This window comes from Cinclus cinclus, chromosome 1, assembly GCF_963662255.1.
Source record: "Cinclus cinclus chromosome 1, bCinCin1.1, whole genome shotgun sequence".
Lineage (NCBI taxonomy): Eukaryota > Metazoa > Chordata > Aves > Passeriformes > Cinclidae > Cinclus > Cinclus cinclus.
Genome location: NC_085046.1, coordinates 111,468,978 through 111,495,248, shown reverse-complemented (window position 1 = coordinate 111,495,248; position 26,271 = coordinate 111,468,978). Strand labels below are relative to the sequence as shown.

Below are 26,271 nucleotides of genomic sequence, written 5' to 3'. Positions count from 1 at the left end.
ACTCTATTAGACCATCTACCTCTCTATCTATCGTGTATCCAAAGTAATGAAAGACAATAAAGACAACAGAGTGCCCACAACATTAACTAAGATAACTGTACAATGGGGAAAGATTCTCCCTGCTATGAAAGATGTCATGAGTTTGATTAAACTACCTAATTTTGAAACTCAAATAATTTTATATACATAGTATGCTTAACAGTAAAGCAAGATGAAATACCAGGGTTGACTAATCATCAGTTTCATACAATAAGACTGCAGTGATTATGCCACAGATTGTTTCACTACAGAGCTATGAAGATATGACACATGCTTAAAAAGTTTCCACAAGCAACGACGTGTTTTGTGTGTAGGAAAAGAATGAATGCTCATCAGAGTCACACTGTAGATACAAGTTGGAATTTTCTACAGGCATCTTCAGCATTACCCACAGAAAATAAAATTACATGCTGGTTTGAATAGCTTCTAAGACATTAAGACAACCCAAACACTAACATATCCTTACAGAACATTGCACCCACTAAGCCTTAATTAGGTACAGAAAAAAATCAGGACAAAACAAAGCTCTGAGTTCAGGTGTCCTGCAGAGCCATTGCAAAAGTGCCTAGATGCAGTAAGGATAGAAAATTAAGTTACAATTCCTGTTCAACTCTCTGCTGCAAGCAACTAGGCTCCACACAATTCTATTTTCTCTATATTACCTTGAGATTAGAGATACAGATCCTGTATTTGATAAAGAACCCACAGGACAGAAGTCCTAGAACAACTCATGCTGCTAAGGATGTGCTGCAGACAAAACCCCACCTGTGACTCCTGCTGGCACCCCAGTTGATGTACTTAATCTATACTGAGGGCTAGGACTAAACCCAAAGGTTACCACACAATGTAGAACCACATATACTACCACTATAGCATCTTTACAACAAATTTACTCCATAAATGTAGCATATAACAGTGAATGCTTCTGAAAAAAAAAAAAAGAAGTATTATCAGAGTTCATTTATTTTGGATTTATATTATGTATTTATAACTCTTGTGCATATTTTAGCTCATAAAATGTCATATGGACATTTGATCCTATTTAAATATTAGTCAATATTTGCTATTAAATATTAAAAAGTATTCTTAATTAAAATAAGGATTTAATTTAAAATTTATTTGCTCCTTAAATTCTTAAACCATTTGCAAATACATAAATGCACATTCCAAACTGATAGGATACCATTTTTTATTCATAGATAATTATTGACAAGGAGTTTAAGAAGCAGATTGTGTTAGATAAACAAGGTATAGATCAAAATTTAACATGATAACACTTGCTACTTTATGTCTATCACCCCTTTCAGCTTTTTCAAAATCTTTTATTCCTGTGAATGGGTTTCAACCTTATCATAAATACTCAATCATAACCTTATCATAAACACCAGATTTAGGTATCATTTTGAGGGTTTAGAGAATGCCTATGAAAACTGAAAATAAAATCCTGATGTCCTTGCTAGTTTTCAATAGGCATTCAAGTGTACAAGGTAATACTTTTAGTAATATCTTTCTCACATTTTGTAATTCCAACATTTAAATTCCAACATTTAAATTCCAACATTTAAATCCCACTGAGAGATTTACCATATTAATGCATGTTAAACAAATAAACTGCAGTAAACTTATAAAATATTTACAATCTGATCACTGTTGCACAGACAAAACTTAAAAGCAATATAAATATGAATAATAGCCAGTATATGCAGAAGGGGGTATGATGACAGCTCTGAATAATGAAGCAGGATTTGCAGTACAGATTTTCAGAAAAAACAAGCGTGCACAAGCACTCTGAATAATAGTGCAGTGATCTAATCTTTCAGCCTGCCCTAAACTTGCTCATCAGAATGCCATCTTTGTTAAGTCCTGCTTGCTATACCTGAACAGCACATGTTCAATGATCTGTCATATAGCAGAATGCTGAATGAAACACAAAAAGCATGCTTGAATTGGCAGAGTCAGAAAAATAAGCTTTCAAATATATCAGTAGTACGTTATTTTAAGAATACAGTTACAAAAGCTATGGAGCTGAACATGAACTAAAGGTAATTTCTTTGGTAATCTTCTAATTTCTGGCATTGATTTCTGAAATAAATGGTTTTCTGCTTCTGAAAGTACTTTAGACGAGTCAAAAAGTCAAATATGATGAAAGTACATGATGCATTTAGCAAAGGTGATTCACCAGTGGAACCAGCCTACTACAGACCTCTCAAAAATTTCCTCTCTAGAAGAAATCTCCTTAATAAAATTTTATTTTACACTCAGAATAATAGCATCTTAACTAAAGAAGAGCAGCCTTACAAGGAACAGCCAGAGGATGAGTGGCAGATGAACAGTTTTCTCTCTAATTTTAAATAGGATTAAAACTAACCAAACAACAAATCTCCAACATAGTGCACATTACAGCTATTGAAATTAAAATGACCCCGCACAGCCAGAAAGGTGTAGTACTGCTGAAATGTGACAGCTATTAGCCAGAAGAATAAATGGTGAAATACATGCACCTCAAATCTTCATAATAAAACAATCACCTTTAATATAGAAAAGCCTATCTGAGAAGAGCAATTACAGAGATTTAGGAAAAAAACACTGCACTTTGTTGCTTGTCATGTTAGAAGGTACAGTCACATTTGTTTAGGAATAACAATAAAAGAGCTGATACCACTGCATTGCTGTTAGAATACACTCTCATTTCAGCAACTACAAAAGACAAAAAGTAGACTTAAAAACAGAAAAGCTCACCACTTCTTCATGCCTGCATTTTCTCACATTAATTCCATTAATCTGTTATTAAAAAGATAAAGAGAAGACTTACTCTACATTTCATAAGCATAGATTTCATTTTACTTTTCTAGAAAAATACAGAAAAAATAATTTGCAGTTTTACTCACCTGCAGAATTGCATCTCCTATAAAGAGTAAACCTGAAAGTTCCGCTGAAAACAGAAAGCATATTTTTACTCACTTTGTACAAAACATCCAATATTCTGTGTACATGAATTTTTATTTAATGTTTTTGCTTTGCATTTTAAAATTTCAAGCAAAAACATAATAAAACCCACGACATAAAACTTCCAAATTAATTACTTGTATTTTCTTTTTTAAACCCAAAATACTTTTGTATCAGTGTTACAATAAGAGAGGTTATTCAGCCCAAGCACATAGCTATGAAACTTCATCCATCAGCCACTAGCACTTTCCAGGCCAGTCTGGTAAGCTGTGGCATAATTTTCTGAATAGAAAATGACTGCAGGACTAGGTCTTATTTGCCTGTGAGAGACCATTTCTTACAAAGAGAAGAAAGCAACATGGAGACTCCAGAGCTACTTATGAATAACAAATTTAAGCTTTAAGTTTTTCCAAAGACAAAGGACAATTTAGATACTGCATCTTTGATAAACTCTGATAAATAACAGGGACTATTAAGTCTGGATAACACTTACTGATGAGCTAGAAAATCTATATATTTTAGAAAAAATCACCAGCCAAACTGAATGTGATTTTAAAACACAGCTGCCTCTCAAAGACATTTAAAAATCTAATTCTAGATTTTCAATTTGCAAACACTGTGTTCCATTTCAGAGCTATCTCATTCAAATGCACCTTATAAGCACACCAGAAATATAACAGATTATTTAAGTGTCTATAAAGGCGTTAATAAGCCTCAACAGGAGAACCAAGGGAAATTAACAGATTACATGTGATTATTACCTACAGTATTCCATATTATCACAGAAGATACTGTCTGGAAAAAGCTTGTATTGGACTTGATCCAAAAACTTTACTTTTTTACATGATCTGTAAAACTGGAATCAGTATTGACATAAATTATTATTCTCAAGTCTGTGTTTGAAGGAAAGGTCCTATTAGATATATTTAATAATGGATGGTTCAATTATTGCAGGACAGACATTCTGATTTATTTTGAGGCATAGGCTTTGGGTCAAACAGCATTTTCTGTATCAAAGTTCTCTTGTCCAGGAACACAGCATGACACTTTCTACATCTCAAGACAGTAGTCTCCTACAAAAGAGATGTCCCTCAAAACTAACTCAGCAGTATTTTTTTAATTGAAAGCAGTAATTAAGATTATATCACAGCTAGCTATTGGGGCTACAAACAATGCAACAGCTACTGCAGGGAAAAAAAAAAGAAGAAGAAATAAAATTGCACTTCAATGTGCTCAATTAAACTTGAGTATATATTTCCTATTTCCTCCTGCAGTGCTTAATAGCATTTTAATAGCTACTAATATATGCCACACATTTGTGTCTTAGTTACATGTATACTGAAAAGAATGTAGTCACAAGTATAACTTCTTAAGGTTAACCTTATTGCCTTCCTCAGGGTCTCATTCCATGCTACTCCTTACTCTCCCTAAGTCCAACTTCCACATTGACCTTTCTTCCAGGGTTGGCTTTTGGCTCTCAGTATGCTGATTCTTCCATATCTCTCTTTATCTGACTGGGTGAATATGAAACTTTATTTTTATGCTGGCACCTTTTAGTTGAGTAGAAGCTGAGTTGTAGAATTACTGCATTTGAGATGGAGGGAAATATTTCCAAGTTTGAATTTCTGGACTCACAGAAATACATACAAACATAACAAAGATATTAAGTACACCATATTAGTACTAGTTCACAACATTCCTCCTTCATAATTGAGCACATCTTAAGCTGTTTATTACCCACGAATCATTCCAATAATTTCAAAACACTGCCAGTTTAAAACAATACAGAAATTCAGCACCAGCTCTGTTATTATTAAAAATAAGTATGGTCAAGACTTTGTGCAGTATCCTGTCTCAATACTACCTGAGTAACCAAGTTAGAGTCATGCATTCTCCTGCTGCATTATTATGATTTAAGAGCTAAATATTTCATATGCTACAGCTTCCAGTAAATAACTACTGGGAAGTCAAAGCCACTAAATCATTGCCTTTTGTTAAATTTGTTAAACATTTTCATCCAATCAATACCTTCCTAGTTCTCATCTTAAAAATAATGCTTTACAATAATCTTTTCTAAAAAAATAAAGTATGTTGAAGACTTTAAAACTATTTCAAATATAAATTCTGTACTTCTTCAGAAAATGTTTCTGATGGAGAGAGATCATAAAGACATGAGAGAGAAAGGGTTCAACAACAGTATTTATTTAACACTGACTGAAGAATCTCAAGACTTAATACATCTTTCTTTAAAGGGAACTTTAAAGTACAGTGCAAAAAGCTTATACCTGATACCCACCTCTTTGTTCTTTGGAAATTTTAGAAATGACCACTGGAATATTATGTTCTGCTCCACCCTGAAAATAGAATAAATAACAATATTTGTCAGTCACTAAAAATATCTTTTTGCTTAAAGTTGTATTGTACCCTTTCTCTAAATGTAGTTCTTGGAGAGACTGAGCAAATAACTCTGATTCTGCACCTCCTTTTTTTCTTTAATGAAAACTTGAATTGTGATTAATTTCTTATTGTCTCACATAAAGAAGTTCTCCATTGCCATCATTAGTCCAGGAAGTGAATTCAGAACTCTACCAGACTTGAAGAAAAAGGACACCAGTTTCTGTGAATTCTGGAGAGCCTAATGTACGAAATGTGTTCTGTAGAAGCAGAATGGACATCCAGCTACAATGGCAACCACAATGTGACCATTTTGTTTTCACACTAGCAAGAAGGAGGTAAACAAAAGTGCAAGAAAGAAGGTTTTGACTTTTCATCTCAAAAACAGCCTTTATTTGTTTCTGTCCTTCACACAAGCACAAAGAATGAGGAAAGCAGTGGCATAAGTAGCATGAAACAGAAAAAGAAGCATTAAGAGATGGAACAGTAGGTGTTCAATAAACAGAGAGAAATAAATGAAAACCAGATGATAGTTTCAACAGTTCAACAACAATTCAGTGCTGTTGCTTCATTCAATTTATCCTGTTGGGACTGGAAAAAAATTATGGTGCTTAATAACAAAGTAATAAAAATAAATCTTAAATGAAAAGGAAATTCAAAAGAAGGTAAAGGGAAATATACAGAGAGACACAAATACTTTTTCCTCTGCCAAGAGCATCACAGCATACACTCAAATGCAGTCTGTACAAATTCAGGTCACCAGAAACCAATGTCTGCCACACTTGTTTTGCCTAGGAATCCTGGTTAAGGGTTTGCTTACTCTTCTTTTCAGCAGATAGATTTTACTTTGGAAATGACAGCTTTTTTGGATCCAGGCACCCAGGAGTTGTGAAAAGGATTGACATAGGTGTTTCAATCCCTAAGGAACAGCACACATCCCTTCTTCATGCAAAACTGAAGTGCTTGGAACTGAACAGACTCCTACACTGAACACCTCTTTCTGTCATGGAATAAAGATTCAGTTCCTGTGAAACCACAGAATATTAAATCTGATAAATGTTCCTTTTGCTAGTGGCTATCAATGTAAATGACCCTAAAAACACTGAGTTAACAGGGATCTCAGTAATATTACAACAATTATATGTCTACAGGTAAAGTTCTACTGGCATTGTATGAGATGAGTGTTGACAAGCATGGAACATATCAGTATTTCTAGAACAGACTGAACATTGACTCCACAAAACCAGATGCCAGTTAGGCTTAGAGATGTATTCAGACTGATTAAATTATAGCATTATAGCCTGCTGAATATTTTTCTCTAGTTTTCACCAGAAGAATAGCAACAGTAAAAGTTGGCTTCACTGCAGATATTGAGTTCCAGCTCACTAAATTTATGAGTTTTTAACCTATACCCTCCACATTTTCTAGTCACATGAAAACTAATTTCTTCAATTTTTTTTGAAACAAACAGAAAAAATAAGTGGGTCATTTTCTTCCTAAGCTTCCAATGTTACACACATGTTGCACTATCCAGGATATTTAAAATCCATCAAAGAAGTGTAAGGTTTAAAAGAGCCTCCCTGCCTCCTTAGACCTGAGGCTCCATTAAAGCAGGAAATTACTTTTATTACTAAGCCAGCCTGCAATGCACACAACAGGATTATTCCTCTCTCATTGTATTGAATCTACCTAAATCCATTTACACTACAGATCTGAGGAAGCTTTCAGCAGAGGCCTACTGAAGAGAATTATCTCCTCCCATTGCATCTGAGTCTGACCTGTATGAATGCATCTTCTTAAATTAGTAAAAGGATGTAGTGCCTGCTATTCTAAGAAACAAAAAATCAAAAATGGAAACAGCAAATAATTGACCAGCTATCTATACCCAGTCACTGTCAGCAAGTTGGAGCAAATTGTATATATTCTGTCAGGATCTTATTGAATGCTACTTCAGGTTGACACCGAAGCTTTTCATCCTGTGTTCTCCATACTTCATTCTCTGTCCTCTAGAGGAAAAAGTGTATACGTGTCTAAAATCTGGTTTTACAGCCTTGGGGGATACTCTTCTGAAGAAGTCTCTGGGAACAGAGGAAACTTTTCCAAGTGCTTTGGATTTTCTCTTCCCCTAGTACAGACACATAGGTATAACCTCAGACCAGAGGATGGACAGAAATACATCAAATAGTGGTGTTGAAGACTTAATGGCTCAGACCTCTACCAGAGTCTAACAATGATCTTTGTCAAGCAAATTTTCTTTGTTGTTTTTCCTTAAGCAGGGACAAGCCTGGAATAACAGCAGCACCTGTGGAGGTGGTCCTGCTGGAAGAGGCAGAGGAAGCTCTAATCACTGGCAGCCGTTTGAAGGTCACTGTCCTGGATGCTGGGCACTACTGGTGAGAGGTCACCCACACTTCCTTTTAAAGTGTCACATGATACACTCCTAAAGGTTTTTTCTTATCCCAGTTTTTATGTGTGAGGGCTTTTTTCAGAAGTTTTTGACATATGAAAAATAGGGCAATTGAAAGCAGTAACTTTTATTGACAAAGGATGAGGGTTTTTGGTTCCAAGTATAACAAAGAAATATTTTTTTTATTTTCTGAAAAAAAAGATTTTATAAAAAATTAGACCAGTTGTCAGACTTGACCATCATCAGAGTTAGGTAATGCAGGGGACTATGACTTCGTACTAAAAGGAAGTATTTCCACTATTTCCACTATTTTCCCAAAAACAGCTTTAAGGTCTATGGCCACTGAGTTTTTTGATTGAGTTAAATCAGAAAGTCGAACTGAATCTCACAAGACCTGAGATGCTGTTCACCATTTTAAAAGAATGATCAAAACAGAGGCAGGAAAATAGCAGTGTACTGAATCCTGGTAGCCCGAAGTCAGTCTGCAACCAGAAACTTCAATTTGTTTAATGAACGATCACTTTTGTTACCTATTTCTTCAGGAACGCTACACTCCAATTATTGACAAACAGGATGTTCTTTCAGAAATCACACTGAGCAGCATCTCTTGTCAAGGCTCTGCATCTCAAACTTGTCCAAGTTCTGATAAATGACCAAAATACTTCACTTTTCAAATTTGACATCTATGTCCATGGCTATTCCTTCACATACAAACATTTAACAGGAGGCTTCAGAAAAGAGAAAATCATTCCTTCAGAAGAGTGTAATTCAGAAGAGCAGGTCTGCTTCAAATTCAATCACAGTTTTGCAACTAACTTCAGCTAAGATGTACAGCCAAAAACCAGGTTTTCAAAAAAGAGTGGATTATAATCTATTTTTTAAGGGATGAAGTTTAGGCCTTGGACAAAAGTCAACCTTACAATCAGGGTGTTTTTTTTTTTTTAAGCAGTTAGCTGAATCTCTGCTAAATATACTTGTGTATTTCAACTACATTTTACAAATATAGTTTTCCTCTGCTCTTCAGAAAAATAATAATTCAAAGGGTTCAAAATATTTGCAGTGGAATAAGACATTTTCAAAATTTATTCAAAAGAAAGTTGAAAGGTGACATATTCATGTGAGACTTCTGACAGTAGATAGATGTTTTAAGTTAGCAGAAGAAAAAGAAGACGTGATAAGGCCCCAGACCTGATTGCCAAAACTAGGTAAATCCATAAGGAAGTATTCTAAAGTGAGTGTCATTAATCACTGTACTGCCATAATTAACACCTCAGATAAACATCATCCTCTGACTCACACCACAGCCAGAAAGCAACCCCTCCAATAAGCCTTACCTTTAATTAGTCTGGGAGTGTAAGACAACAGAACCTGCTGTAGATCGAGGGGCTATGGAAGTTACTGACACAAGGAGGAGAGGCTGAGTCCTTCTCACCCCTTCAAGGTGACATGTAGACAGACCTCTACTTTCTAGCACGATTTTAAAATAATTCCATTTCTATTTAAAATTAATAACAAGTATAAATTCTTTATTAAAGTTCAGGAATCATACAAAACAAAACAAAAACACAGCAGTAAACTTTTCTTCATCTGCAAGAAGCAAACCATGATTGAATGACACATTTTAAACAGAAAACTGGCACTTTTCAGTGTATTTGGAACTGACATGTCAGCTCATGCCATAAATAAAAAGTCCATTTCAGTGACTCTTTATAAAAAGTTTGCCTACTCAACTAAAAAAGAAAAATTACTGTAAGTTCCCATTCTAAGTTGTTTCTTACACTAGTTTAAAATTATAATAATATCTATTTTTTTTTAGATTGTGTTGGCTATCAAACTGCTTGTGCATCTTTTGAGAATGTAGAACTACTAATAAATAAATGGACCTAGCAGAAAAGGTCCCACATACATCTATTTGATTAAAAAATAAGTGATTTTAAAGTAATAAATCATACTACCTGAAACACATCCTGCACCACAGAATTCAACTTGCCATTTTCATTATCTAACCTCTGCCATCCAAGCAAGTTTGAGTTTCCTTTTCTTAGAGAACTCTGCTCTTTGATATGTTAGAAGGGATTACATCACCTGATTGATAGGTATTTCAAAAAATTAAAAATTGCCTATTCACATCTGACTTTATGTATCTTCACCTTTCCAATACTTTGATTAATTTTGATCAAAATATCTATCATACAAAATAATCCTAGAAAAATATCTTATTCTAAAAAGTTAAGAATAACTTAACTCTACCAATTTAAGAAAGACCATTGCATATTCACTATTTAATTTATATTTCTAAATGATATGTTATTTTATGCAATTTACATAATACTTAAAAAATGTGATCTTGAGATAGTCAGCAACGCTAATTCTAAATTACAGCTCATTTTAAAATATATATAAAAATCAAGTTTATTGACTCTTGAGATTTGCTCTCCAATCATCTAAAGTCTTTACTGCAACCAGTTATTTTTTAGCAGCCTCTAAATAAAACCTCATTATCCATATACTTGATTTTGCACTGACATTCATTACTTCATCATTATTCAGTGTACTGTAACCTATAATAATACCAGAGGAGAAAAAACCTGAGTGTGGTTGACCAAACTGATGAGAAACTTTGGTGATAACATAGCAATTAGTTTTCCTTGAACAGAGGTCTTCATGGGTCAACAACATAACAGCAAGTGCACTAAGACATTTTTAAAAATTAATATTTCTATTCAGTCATATTCTTATTAATGACAACACAAATACACACTAATCCTTCTTATGAGTCACTTATAAGGTCAGTACTAGCAGATGTTCATAGGAAAATCTATACTTTTACTTTATATGCATAATTTAGGCCTCTTTGCATTCATGTGAAGTACACTTCATTTTTTCCATTACTATCTTGAGACTGAGAACTGCTGTGTTTAAAAGATTAATTTTATCTTGTGTGGTCTCAGATTCAAAACTAAGGTAAGGTTTTCAAAATCATAGATTACAATGACAAATTATTAACCCTTCCTCTCTCTCCTACAAAGGATCACCTACACTAGTATATGTTCTTAAATCTTACTGACAAAAGCAAAACCATGGTAACATGGTAAATTGCTGCTTGGGCTTGATCTACAAAAAAATAAAGAATATGAGCATGCAATAAAACTTTCTGTCCCACTAATGAATTGCAGAGGATTAATGTGATATTCTTTGTAGCAGAATTCATGATGAACTTCTTGGCTGGTCCACGTGCCTGCCACTGTATTCATTAATAACTATTTAAATTAGAGAGAAGCTGAACACAAGTACAGTCTATATAGTTGAAAACACTCTTCAACTCTTATATCAAACCTTATTACAGAGTTGGTCAGCTTGAATTTACAGGGAATGATTGCCTTCCATTCCATAGGGCAGCTTAGTCCTGTGGTTGCCTGCTGTAACAGTATCTAACATACAAGAATATGTTTCCTGTCTTGTCTCTAGTCCTCAAAAGTAGTCTGTACTCATTAGCAGTAACACTGATTATATACAAAGACATGCTTTGTGTGATATGCAATAAATAGACCCCCCCAAAAATAATCTTACCTTTATACTTAATCCAAATCCTCCTACAGTCTGTCTTCTTATTGTCACTGTTCTTTCCTGGAAAAAATAAATCAAGTTTTGCTAGATTTAATGCCTTCTGCCAGAACAACTATAGTCATACTTCAGTAAGTTTTTCAAAATTGATTTTTGTTGCTTTAATGAAGCTCTGAGTTCCTGAGCTGAAAATCCCATGAAACCTATGCTCCACAGGAAGAAGACAAAATCTGGAAGAAAAGAAGAGATCCTGTTCTTTTTGTTCTTGGTTTTTTTTGTTCTTGTTTTTTTGGGGTTTTTTTTGGGTTTGTTTTTTTTTTTTTAAAAAAAAAAAAAAAAACAAAAAAAACAAAACACTTTTTTCTATTCCCATCATCCTAGCAAGTACTGCAACACATAAAAAAAAAAAAAAAGAACTTTGGAGCTGGACAATTTTGGCACAACACACACACTGCAGACGTTAAGGCCTTGACTAGTCCTAATTTGGTCCCACATGCAGGTTGATCACTACATGTTGAAGTACATACACTCCTGCAGTGCATTTCCCAATTCAGTTTAATCTGAAAGAAAAACTTGTGCATGCCAAGACCACTCACTGACATTAACCAAAGCCTAACAAGTGCACACATTGCATGAACTCATTTTAAAGCACAGTAATGATCCAAATTAAAACAAACAAAAAACAAACAAAACCCAAAACTACTAGAAGCTAACATGAAAACAACCTCTGTTGATTTCAGAGCATTGGTTTAAAAATTGTAATCCATAACCCACAATTAATAAAAGCAGCCCATCTTTTACCTTTCACTGCTTATCTAAAATTATGCCATACAAACTGTAGGCTACTATCTGTCTCAAATATGAACGTTTATAAAAAAGACTTTTTGGGTTTTTTTTCCTACTCTGTCTGTTGACTTTATAACCAAAGATTATGTAGAATTAGTACATTTAGGTAGTCGTAAAATAACTTATTAGCAGATATACCATATATCCAGATTCAAGTATATCAATTTTATAGAGTTCTGAATATCCTCTACATGTGGTCTAGATTTTATGCTCATTTAATTACCTATATATGTATTGCATGGCATAAGTCTTCATGTATGTTACATTTACATATACTTATTTCAGCACAATCAGCATAGATCATCAGGAATGTGGCAGTGACAGACGGCATGAAATATATACAGATGGATTTTTTTTCTTCCTTACTTCATGTAAAGAAAGGAAAAAAAATGGAGCTACCATATAAAGGTTTTGGAAAACTGCTACTGAATGATATTGGTGAAAATCAAGCCCCCTTGTTTCTTTTTTCATGTTTGTGACAAATATGTGCTTTTTGTGGAAAAAGCAAACATAAACTCATCCAATGTTTTGGACTGAAAGACAAAATGGATTGCCTAAAATGAGACTACCATTTATTCATTTAGGCTAATGCTTGCAGAATGTCAAATGCTTGCAAATACTTATTCTAAGAAAAATGCATGTATTTTGCTGATAAATAGCCAAACATTTTAATTTTTATTTTTAACATAAACCTCTAAAAAGGAACCTCCATAATTGCACTTCCCACAGATTGGGTTCAGGCCACAAACTGTACTTAGAAAAGCTTTTGTCTGTCACAGCATCACGTGCAGGTAACAGTGCTGACAATATACTCAGGATAAACCAGTACGGGCCACGGTCTGATGTGTGGTCTAAACTGAGTTTACATAAATGAACAGAAAACACTCAGCTAGGGCTCTATTGGGAGCTGTATTTTTCCTGTTAGCTTCATCTTGCTTCTATCTCTAGCTTGTATTGAATGTGGAGTTAAGAACAGAAACCTGGCTTGTATACTCTAGTCAATATATTTTGGTATTTTTATTATACATGCTCAAATCAAATAGAACACACTTGGGCTAAAATGACATTGAAAAATAGCAACCTTTCATTAAACTGCCTTGAACTGGCTAGTGTTACATCAACGATGAATGGAATAAAGGACAGCACACAGATTAAATCTCAAAGTAATATTCTCAGTGAAAAACACATAACTTCATGAAATTTGTAGTTCATGATATGTCAGTCACTGTAAATACTGGCATCTGAACATATTCTAAGCTGAAGCTGCATTCTTAGAAAATCTAATAGAAAACTATACTGCAGAATATTTCTGTCCTTGCTGTCCTTCTTAGCCCAACACACACATAAGTACCCATAAAAAGGAGCCAATAAAATATATGTTTTGGTTATCACTCAAGGAAAGACAGACTCAATATAGTCCTGAGAACACCTGATCCAGGGTCTTCTGTGAGTTTGCCAGTGTTGTCTGACAGATAAAAGAAACATTTCATATTGGAGTTCAGCATTACTTCTTCATTACTTTTTTATGTGAAAAAACCAGCATGCTAGAATAGGAGATTTCTAAATAGGCAAAACTATATAGAAATAAGGAAGGAAACCAGAAAAATTTCAAGACACTTTATCAGCACAACGTAATTTATCAGAGGATTCTGTGTAGTACTTTTCCTAGTTTGTTTTCTATCTCCTTTGAAATTTGATAGAAAATATTTTGGGACCAGACAGTTATTGAACTGAATTTCACTTCAAAAACATATTGCAAACTACAGACACTTGAGTGAGATGTTATGTGCAGTGAAGGCATTGCATTGTATTTAATCTAGGCTAATTCAACACACCTTTCAGTCTTACAATAAAGAAATATTAGTTTGCTTAATTGCAGAGTTAGATTTTCTTTACATCAAGTTAGCTAACAATAGAAAAAACGCAAATGACTTTCAAACGTAAAAATCAGAATTACATAAAAGTTGTATATTTCTTCAGTAAACTATCAATAATCCCCTAGTCTGCAATTTAAAACCCCACATCAACCTTATAGTGAAACAGCTTTTCCAGAACAGCTAGAAGCATCAGACATTTCATACACCTGAATTTTGGATTGGGATCAAGCCCCAGCTCTAATCAGCCACTGGTAAAGGCAAGTTTATTTTTGTAATCACTAAAGAAAAAAAAACAAAACAAAACAAAACAAAACAACCACATTTAATCCTGGTGGGTCAAAGCAGGCGTCCAAATTAGGTGTTAATCAACTTCATTGAGTAGAGAGGCAGGCTGTTAAATTTAACCTGAGAAAGATTTTCCCTTTTGACTTGCATAGTAACTTGAATATTTTGATGGCAGATACGTGCTATGAAATGTTTTGGCAGAAAACTTTTCTGTGTCCTTTTTGTCTTTACTTTCTAAACTGCACATAATTTATTTGATGTAACCCTCAAAAACCCCAATCCAAGCTCAATTTTCAGTGTCATTTTCAACCCAGGTTAATGAAATATACCTTGTCTTCAAAACAGACAAAAAGTATTAGAGTATTTTAGTATAATGATTAATGCGTGAAAGAAGTTTAACCAGCAATGTGAAGCAAATTATTTTGTTCTAATGTCTTGACTTAGCATTTCAAATTAACAATAACAATAATAAAATGCTTTTCTCTGGTCTAATAGCTTTAAGTTCTTAAAATGATTTTCAACTATTCATTAACAAGACAGAGCAAGAGCTTTGGAAGGCAAAAAAAAATTGTACAAGTGAAGAGGTGCTCTAAGTATCCTGATTAACTATTTGTGGTGTTCAGGTTAAAAATATTGATGTTCCATTGATTCTCTAATATTTTTATGCTTTCCCCTCTTTTTGTACCACAGAATATTCTACTGTTGAATTTGCAGTGGTTTTGCAAATTCCAAAAGGTACTTCATCTCCAACCAAGTTTACAAAATAAAACTTGGTTCAGATGAACAGACAGTTCACTATCAAGACTACAAAAAGTGTTATGTGAGCTTGTATTTCCATTTGACATTTGTTATCTACATTATAACAGAAGGAAGGTTAGAGCTCTTACAACCCTTAAAAACAAGATTCAGAGCAGTGTTCTTGCTGTTTCCTGGAACAGAACAGAAGCAGTTATCATTTTATTAAAAAACACAAAGCCACTGCCATGCTGTCATCATTTTCTGTCTCAAAACCTGAAATCATCATCCTCAGAGCTATGCAGTGAAACAGAAACAATGTTTTTGAGCCTTTCATTAAAGAGCTACTCTAATTTCTCCTTAAAACCTATAGGAACTTCAGGGGATCATAAATGTCAGCATACATGAGATCAGAAGTGAAGAATGACCATATGAGCATGGAGCAACAGTAAGTAGTGAGGAAAGGAAAACAAAATCCTAGGTAATCATTAACTACTTATATTTAGTCAGGATTTCATATTATTTTTAAGTTACATCTTAGAGGACAGTAAAAAATCAAGTGTTTAATATTAACTGGTATGTGATGTAAAAGAAAGTTTATAATTGCCTGACTCTTAAAAATAATATTTAGTCAGCAAAACTGATTAACTTTTCAAACTATCCATCTTGTGTAATATAAAGCAGTCATCTAATGAGATCTAATAATCTAAAATTGTGTCTTTATGAAAGAAGTCAAATGCACGTTGAACAAAAGCAATGGAAAAACTTCAAAAATCTTCACAAAACTGAAATAATAGCATGTAAAACTTAAATATGCCATTTCTCAATCTTTTTCCCAGTGTGTGGTTATTCATTTTTTGAGTCTGGATATTCATTTTACAAGATTAAAGGAATGAAGAATTAGTCAGAATTTTGTCTAGATACAGACAGAAAACAAGACCTCTCTTTTCAGAGGTTAGAACAGACACCAAGGCATTTTACATATGGAAGAACATGATAAAAGGTTAGCAGCAGAAAACGGTAGGTGGGGAAAAAGGAATACACATGGAGAGGAGTCTACAATAGCACAGTAACATGGAGACATGTATGAGGCACAAAAGATGGAAAATACTGGAACATAAATTTTAAAATGTAATATTATAAAGATAAAATCAGTATGTTGGCAGCAACTTCACAGACCAATATGCTAACATCTGATACCACAATACATTCAAGGCCACACTCATATAGTTTATCAGCTATTAGTAATCCTACTGCATTGTGAAATAAGAAAATATGAGAATTTTTAAAATTTTATTTAATTATTGCTTACATTTTCAAAGTTTTAAACCCTCTTTTTGGTAATGCTTTGCTCTTTCTTAGTGAAATTTCTTTGGATTAATCGACATAGGCAAGCTTTATACTCATTCTGAGTGTAAAGGACACAGGACACAGGTCAGTCACATTTCCAATTTGAATTAAGTGTTAAAAAGGTTTGCCAGCAGACTCGTTCACCTGCTAACAACTTCCATCATATGGCATTTGAAGCTTGTGTCATTATTTCAGTTCCTCGTGCAACTGGAGAAGGTTGGCAGTAAGAGAGGGCTGCAGTGTGCCTGGTCAACTGGAAATCCCCCTTCCTCTGCAGCTGTGCTGGAGACTGAGGATGGCAAACGCAGTGGTGTCATGTAGGCTGCTAAACAGTGACTAGAATTAAAAAAGAACCTCTCAACTCTTTATTTGTTTTTACTTCAAAATGTTCCTGGTCCTGCAGCCTGTGCTTAAAAGCTGAAATGCTCACCTAAATACCTTCTTATAAAATGTCGACTCATACAATTGATTCTTTTCAGAAGTACTGCATTTCTTAATATGGAAATAAAAGAAAAACAAACCTACAAACCCAAGGTCAGGATCTGAACTGCTACTAGGTATTGTAATGAACATTCTCTGTAGCTTCCAGCTACTGCCTTACATCATACATTGTCACTGATCAATGTTTTGGGTTCTCTGAGTTTTTTCTGAGTTGCAATACTTTTCTTTCTTGGGATGGAAAAGCCTTCTTCCAATGAGGAGAAGTTATTGTCTTTCAAATCTGGCATTATAAATGGCATTTTAAACCTCAACTGATTGCTATGCTTTCTGCTTTTAAGTAGCTGCAGAAAAATAAACTGTCTTAGGCTTTCCCTAAATAATCATATTTACATCTGTCAGGTTGTCACTTTAAAGCTGTCCAGATTGGCAGGGAAAAACAGTTACCCCATTTGATAGATACTTGACGACTTCACTGAAAAAATGGATTCACTCCAGTGAATAGTTGACAGATACCAACAAGATAAAAAAACCCAAAGATTCTTACTGGTAGTTTTGTAAAGGAAACAAGAATGGAAAGTGCTTGAAAGGTGCACATATCTGTGCACATATTTGCAATTCTCTTCAAGACAGATTTTCATTTTAGCATTGTTTATAATATTCAACCACATATCAGAATAAAAATTGTAAATAAAACCAATAGAGAAAATAAGTCAAAACTGTTATTTTACATTTTATGCTTTTAATTTTTTTCTTCTATTTCTATTTACTAAAATTGATAGAAGTAATTGAACATATTTTACTAACACTAAAATATATGACAAGAAAATTCATAATCTTCAAAAGAGAATGATCCAATGTCACAGATACAATTAACTGTCAGAAAGTCTCACAAAATTAAATATTCAAGCAAGGAAAATCTAATAACTTCACGTGACTTCCCAGGCATGTTATCATTAAGTGATGTGTTCTTAATTTAAATTTATCTTTAAAAATTAATGACTGTATTATTGGAATTTTAAAAAAAAATCAAGAAAAACATTATATTTTGTAAAGTTTAGAATTTAAAAATCTTTTTTATACAAAACTAAAAAAAAATAGAAAATCTCTAACAACTAATTTTTTAACACTTTATAGGCTTCATATATATTTATGAATCTTTCAGGATTTCACAGTAGTATAAGGACAACACAAAAAGTGAAACATATTTTCTTATGCTTACAATTAAGGAAAAAAAAAAAGAAAAAAAAAAGACTGAGTTAACAACATCAGAAAACAGATCTGGCTGCAGTGCAAGAATTTGAGACAGTGTTACACCCTGGTCTTGGTAAAGATGGTTACTGATAGTTTTTTTCTTTATCACAAAACCAATTACAGTGCATAGGCTACATTTAGATACGATTGTATCAACCTCAGTTAAATGCTTGGACAAATGCCGTGCTACTTTGAGAGTCACTGCTCTATAAATTCACAAAAAAACCCATTCATTCACTTTTTATTAGTATTGAGTTATGACTGACCTTCACACAAATTATCCCCAAAGTTCCTTAATTTAAAAAAATCAAACCACTTAAAAAACTTATTAATGTTTAATTAATTAATGCATTTAATACACAGCAGCACTGAAACTTGAAATTACTTGAAAGAGATGTTATTCATCTGTATGTTATCATCAGGTGAGTTAGCAATATTTTGTAAAATCTATGACCCTTTAAAAGAATATTTAAGACAATTTTGTAAAAATGCGAACTATGCTGGTAGCTAACAACTTGCAATTTATTTTGATTCTTTTAGAAAAAAAAGAGTAGCTGATTCAAATCAACCATCCTGTCAATGGTACGTTGTCACATCCTTAATTTACGGATATCACATATACATAGACTATGTGTAGAAAAAAATCTGAGCACAATTAATAAAAAACAATTTACTAAAGAAGGAAAAAATCCACAGCTTTATAGATAGATAAGCTAATCATCTTGCTATAGAACAATAATCCTTTTCCTTGAATTTCAGATGTACATGAAAGGTGATAGAAACTGTGAGGCTTAACTCTAAAATAAAAATATTGATTCTAGAATGGCAAATATCAAAACTTTTCCTAGGAACAAACCTAATATCTTAGGCTATCTCTTCTCCCCTCCTAATTTTCACCAAGTTCAACATTAGGCTATCCTGGTTAGTCTGGGCTATTTACATATATCTCTAAAAAGAGTGGGAGTTGTCTCACTCCACATTGTTACATGGAACACCGTACAGCAAACTTCTGTGGGCATAATTTCAAGTAATTAAAGAAATATGCTCAAAAGGATATAGAAATATAATCTATAATTCTGCCATCTATAGTGATGAGGTTCCTACATGGTTTAATTCAGCTCTTTTTGGGATATTTTGTAACTGCTCTGGGAGAAAAAGGTGTTCCTGACCTAAGGGACAGTGGTCTTATTTCCAACAGAAGCTACTCTGATTGATGCATACACTTCCCAGAATATAAAGCCTCTCTACAGGCAGGGATTTCATTTGAATTAATAAAAACACTGACTTCTACACTTGGAATTTCACAATGTGTCCTCATCCCACTTTTGGTCATTTGCAGTGAAGTTCAAATCTGCTGGATATCTGGAAGCAGCATAATGCTGAAACTGCTACATTTCTTTGCCTTGGCAAGCAAGACTTCCTTGTGGCACACAAAAAAGAAATATATTTAATACTTATTGATGCAACTGACGTTCAAATTTAGATGTACTCCATGATCACTGGAATGATGGTTGATGCTTTATGGAATTGCTATAGGTACAGCTGCAGGACCTTCACCAACTTATAATTTCAGCCCACTAAAGAAACAGATGCTTTCTCTCTTTTTTAGCCCATAATGCTGTGTATTTTGCACATGACCTTTCTTGTACTTCATCTTCTTACTTTAAACTGTATACAATGAAAGAAGAAACAATGTTTCTTTGCACTTCTTCACTTTTGGAAACTAAAACTCTTCAACACCAAAAGGAAGTGTTCCAAATTAAGAACTGGGTCCTTATCCCATACACTCACATTAAACAGCACTTCATTCCTAAGGAGCCATTGATTTTATTTAGATTATTCCGCAGGATGCAGATCTGGATGCTGCTGGAACGTTAAGTGCCTGTTTAAAGTCTGTCCTACACAGAGGAGCATGCAAATTGACTCGGACTCAACAAACAGAAGAGATACTGTCCTGAGCTAGAAACACAGTAACAGCCTTTCCTTCCATACCAGAGCAGCAGTGATAAAGCAAAACCTTATAATCAAGTTAAAGATTATTTAAACAGATTAAAAATTACTCTTACTGTAGCTACTTGTCTGTAAAATTTAACAATTTAACTATTGTTCCTTAATTACAAATTTTATTTTTTATGCTTAAAGATTTTATTCTCTGAGGCATTCAGTGCCAGTTGCTAATGAAAACCTTTGCTTAGTAGAATTCATGCAAAAGAAAGATAAATGCAGCCAGTTATCTAGAATGACAGAAAAAAAACCAAACCAAAACAAAACAAAATCAACCAAAAAAAGTAAAGCATAAGAAAAACAAACAAATTAAACCTAATAAATCAGGACTAAAACTGAGGCAAGTTAGGGGAGGGGGGGAAAGGAAGCCTGTGTGACTTGTGTGATTATAGTATACAATCAAGGCACATGATTCCAGATTATTCAAATTACCTGTGACAAAAGGACATTTAAATGTCTGAAACGCCAACCATCCTTAGCTGGAACGAACCTACTGCTATAAAACCTAGTATTAAACCCAAAGGAAATCAGGGTAAAGTGCTCAAAAATCACTACTCCAACAATAACATTTCCAGGAAACTGAAACTTCACATCAACACACTAATATCAATCAATTAATGAGTTATGCATTCAGTATGCAAATAACATGGGGGAGTTTAACTGGGGAAGCAAATAATCCATTATTTTCTACAAAGCCTTTGCAAAATTAAGGAGAGTAAAACTGTAAGCAAAAGCCTTACTGTGAAAAGGGGAAACAAAATTAATATGCATTTCATGAAGAAATTTAAATAACAAGTTCAGCAGGATATTACAGATATTACAGCAGAATAATGAAAGTCATATTTCTGAGTGATAAAATCTTTTAATAAATAATGTCAGAATGGTGTTGGTGGAATAACAGTGCCATAGTGTATGTTGCTAATTGAACGACTACAGCTTAAGCTTAAACTCAAAACTTCTTTCTATCCTGGCTGCTGGATGTCCTGTCTATTGAGGAACAGGAGAGTCTGGCAGAAAGAACATCTATATTCCACCTATATTTATCTTTATATATATATATATATATATATATATGTGTGTGTGTGTGTGTGTGTGTGTGTGTACATATATATATATATATATATACACACACATATATATTCTATATCTGTAAAGGATACAGACCTGTATTAGTAAGCACATTTGATCAGAATGAAACAGTCAGAAGCTAACGTCAGATTTGTCATGTAAATAAAACCAGACTCTATGGAGACTGTAGGCAATGTGTTCCTTTTATCTTTCAGATAAAAGCTCTGAAGAATTCACCTTGAGATATTCATAATCATGAGAAGGATAATTTGATACATTATTTCATTAATCCTTCACACTCTTTGCACTGCTGACATTCTCTCAATTTATTTTTCATTTGTGCTTTGTATCTTTTCATTGTATTTGCATTTAGAGATGCAAGTATGTGGCAACAGCAGCAATTAAATAATAAAACAGATATAATAGCATTAACAAAACATTTGTATAAACAGATATCACGCTACTATGCCTCATAAGGTTTAACATGAAATTCTATTATTTTATTTAGCTCAAAGGAAGACCAGAATGTTTATGATAATTTGACATAAATCTTAAAAATTTCTCTACAAAATATAATTACAGCATCTATAAAAATGTCTATAGAAATGAATACTGAATGTTTTCTATTATTTTCATACATATCTCCTAATATTAAATAAAAACTTTGCATTACAATAGCTCTAAACCCTACAATATTATTCTATATAGAATTTTGCAGATCTTCCAAATAATTGTAGTTTCTCACACAAAATTCAGTATGATGCTTAAATAAGGCATCTGACACATCGTGTAAAAACAGTATTACATAAACCCCATAATCCCACTGCTCCATCTCTGTTAACATGATATGATGTTAAAGCTAGCGACCATCCCAACATTCCTGAAGTCTTGTGCTGGGCTACCACAGCAAAGAAACCAAGCAACAGAGGACTAAAAGTAACTCCTCTACCAGCAAAGCCCTGCCATAAGTATCTTATCAACTCCAAAGACAATTCTCAGATACATAAGTACATTGAGGTATCTGTTCTCCCTGCAAAAATCACTGCTCATGTCATTCCTCCACATTCAATGGCTCCAATACCCCAGGGTGCGTGAAGAGAAACAGTGCTGCAGTCATGCATATAACTTATCTTATTGCTACTTCTTAGATGAGTGTTTCTAATATTTACTCACAAAAGAAAGATCAACATACACTCATTGTTAACATCATAAAATAAAATACCAATCCATGGGAGCAAATGCATACATATGTGTGTATGCACCTGCACACATATACACACAGCACTTTTTCTTTGTAAAGAACATCTTAAAAAAGAAAGAAAAACTACTTACACCAGAATAGAAAGGCTCACCAGACACACAGATCACATCCTGCTCCTGGATCATCAAAATATCTTTGGCTAAGTGTAGTCGCACTTTGAAAGGCTCCTGGTTACCATCCTGCAGCAAACAAACCCCTGTCTTTGTCTTCAAAGGAGGGAATAAAGAAAAAAAAAAAAGGTATTTTCAGTTAGCACTTAGAATTGTTAGAAGTGGTATTTTGAATAGAATATTTGATAGATAGGTGCAGTCACCATAAATATGTCAACAAATAACTAAAACTCTTTTCAATGGTCACTGTATTTACTGTGTTTAGACTACAAGAGAACAATGTTAGAGCAGTAAACAGTAAAGGCATATTTTGCAATAATCAGGTGGTATTTCACCCATGATGACTTTGTGAAACTCCTCCCAAATTGCTTCAAATCAGCTGTGCTCTTACTTTCCATCTTTTCATTAAATGATGACACCCCATTTGTACACAAAATAAAAGCTGATCTTCCACATATTACACCATTTTTGATACAGAAACACTTACAATGTCACCTCCAAACTAGCTAGATGTGAGTACCAATAGCTACATGAACCCAGTTGTGGGCTATTTATTCTTTGTCTGTGAATACAACATTGATTTAACTTTATGTTCCTTTTCAAATGAGGATGATGAGCTAAGAATAAGAGAAAATAAATCAAAGAGTAATCCCTCTAGTAACTCAGTTCTTGCTCCATTTCTGTATTTTATATTTATGGCTAAAGATGAAGAATTATGTAGAATTCTTCAACTTTTAATAAATTATTTTTCAGCAATTTACAGTGTTATTGCAGTAGTACCTACTTGTACTATCTTTTGGGGAATTACACATGAGAGGGTGAGCACTGAAAAAGTTGGCACATGGAAGTATCATCAGTATTTAATTTTCCCTGAAGGTTATGTTGAAAATAGCACTCTTTGTAATACTTTGTCAATGACAAAATGCCTACTGGTAGCACTTTTTTTTTTTCCTATAATATAAAATTTAGCCTTACAAGTAATTTACCAGCCTAAGTGTTTGAATAGACACATATATCGATAGATATAGATATATTCACATATCTATCTCAAATGAAAATACACATATAAAAAGTATTGAAAACCTTCAACTCATCAGTGACAATAATAAAACCTTCAATAGCTCCACAGAGGTCAGATTGCAATCCACCTACTGTAAAAAGTTGGCTTAAGAGGAGATCAAGAAAAGGAAAGTATTTCTCTGAACTTTAAGTGCCAAGGCTGACCTGGCTTAATCTGAGGGCTCTTTCTCAGACAAAGTTTAAAGCAGGATTTGGAAGATCTCGCCATAATGTGCTCTAACATCCATTGCACAGAGAGAAAAAACACCAATATGGAACTGACAGTAGGCCACTGGCAAAAGAAAAATTCAGATCACTCTCACAAGGCTTTAAAAGAGGTGGAAAGGTCGAGGACAACCTTTAAATAGCTCTATATAATATTCTCCACTGATAAACTGTTCTGTCACTTCTGGTCCATACTCAACACTCAAACTTTGGAAGTAAAAAATTAAGAGCTCCATGCACTGAACTCACACTGAGGTCAGCTGAACCTCTGGCCAGCAGTCATCCTATGCCATTTTTCTAGTACTAAGGTGTCTTTTTTGTTTTGTTTTGTGGGTTTTGTTTGTTTGTTTTGTGTGTGTTTTTTTTTTTTTTTTGTGAACAGGGTAAGAGAGAAGCTGACTAACATGAACAGACAAACTAAATGAATCACAGAAGGAGTTAGGTTTTCAGTACCACTGAAAAATTGTCTCATATCATACATAAAATGTTATAATAAACAGTGGTTATGTCCTTGGAACTTCTTTACACACTATGCTCCTCTATCCTTGGAGTTGTGAAGGAAGCAGTAAGTGTCAACGGAAATTGAACAACGTGGATTGTAAATAATTATGGTCAAACAAAAGGACTAACACTCAGAAAATGCCTTTATTCTGCAGCAAAGTTTGCAACATGCCTTTCCACCTCTCTCAATAACTGGCAATAGAAGAAATTCTGTCTCATACACTGGGCATAGCAACTGCCTTACTTGACTGCACATTTCTGATCTGGTCAATATCTTATGAAATCTCTAGAGTCTTTCTGAAAAAGCTGAGGGGCTACTTTGTAGGAATTAGAGGCAACCACAGCAGGCTCAATTAGACATTAGAATAAAATTAAAATTCAAGTCAGTTTCTAAATGCATATGAGCTGAGCTTATTCAACCTGAACAAGCAAATCAAGCTTGGGAACAGCAAAATATTTTGGCCCTAGGAAAGATTGATCACACACACTCAGAGACCTTACTTACATCAGACATTCTAAAACGTAATTAACCACTTTACTGTTGTTGGGTTTTATGAAAGCTAGTTTACAATACAGTTCAATATTAAATCTTCAGTTATACTACCTCCTTCCCTCTCCTACCTGACAGCCGCATTAACAACCATGTTAAGGAGAAGAATGTAGCTAAGTTTCATTAGATAACTTCAAAAGAAGACCTTAAGAACAAAGACTGGAATTGAATTGTTTAATTTTTGTCTGTTGAAGCCTCTTTCTTGCTGCTCTAACCAACCCACTTCAAAGTATTCCAAAAACTGAGTAAAATAAAGGTATGAGTTCCTTCTTCCAGAGCTGTAAATTAGGGAAGACAACCTGTATATTTTCTTCATGTGGCCCCAGTAAAATTATTCTGACCAGCTTTAAGCCTATAGCCCTTATATTTACATCCTTATATTTGAAGAGCTTAGGCGGTGTGCCTGTGTGTGAGTATGTGTGCGTGAGGTGTGGGAGGGCAGAGCTATGGCTGATACTGGCTTTTGCTCCTGATACCAAGTTTTAAGAGATTCCATGTGCTAAAACTTTTCCCTTCAAGCCTTCCCAAGTGACTGGCAGAGGGCTGAGCCCTAGTCCTGTCTCACAGCAGTTAAGACACAAACAGCACATCAGCTGAGCTACTGGGCTACGCGAGGCATCGCCTTACGTGTGATACGCTGCATCACCTCACACCAAACACGAAGACAGAAACAGAATTCAGCTGATAACAGTTTGTTAAACCTATAAACCTTGACTGAGCCCAAATCGCCAAGAATATCACCTTATTTATAGAGCTGAACTCCTGTGCTGCAAAGATGGAAGGAAAATAGTGTTTGAAGTTGCACATTTTTATGAAGTGGAGGAGGTGTGTTAAGGAATGCATATGGAGGCATTGTAAAGAGGTGAAAAAGTGTGTCCATATGAGAAAAGAGCCTCTGGCTTCAAGCAAAAGCAGGGATAAAGGAAGGCAGTGGTACCTAAGTAACAGATACAGTGAATGTTGCACCCACACAAGACTGCCTTGTCATCTTGTTCGACAAAGCTTTAAGCTGAGTTAGATAAGAACACTGATATGGCAAGAGCTGATGTCCTGGGAGCTGCTTACAGTTCCTGAACTAAAATAATTACAAGAGGGGCTGAAAACTGATCTCCCTTAGCTTCGTCACACCAGTCTGTGGTGAACATTCTGCTTCAGGTCACTATCAGAGAACAGTTTAGGTAGGCAGAGCCCTTAAGGCAGACTGCTCTTCCAGAGAATACAGTCACACTCTGATCATTATTAGCAACAAGGCAATTAAAAAAGGCCACTTAAAAATTATACCCTGACATAGTCCACAGAGGCTGTATGTAAAAGATCTGGCCTAAAGATTCCTTTCCTGAAAGGAATTTAGAAATCCT

At 34.2% G+C, this 26,271-nt stretch overlaps 1 protein-coding gene across 1 annotated transcript in view; it reads right to left on the bottom strand.

The window, feature by feature from the left end:
- SNTG1 (syntrophin gamma 1) overlaps positions 1-26,271 on the bottom strand; it is a 168,264-nt gene that overhangs the window by 117,719 nt on the left and 24,274 nt on the right. Inside the window, exons 2-6 of the mRNA XM_062513798.1 lie at positions 22,540-22,674; positions 11,357-11,413; positions 5,282-5,339; positions 2,928-2,971; positions 2,779-2,820 (exon numbers count right to left, since the gene is read on the bottom strand). Coding sequence (XP_062369782.1) covers positions 2,779-2,820; positions 2,928-2,971; positions 5,282-5,339; positions 11,357-11,413; positions 22,540-22,674 — 336 coding nt within the window. The remainder of the gene's footprint in view (positions 1-2,778; positions 2,821-2,927; positions 2,972-5,281; positions 5,340-11,356; positions 11,414-22,539; positions 22,675-26,271) is intronic.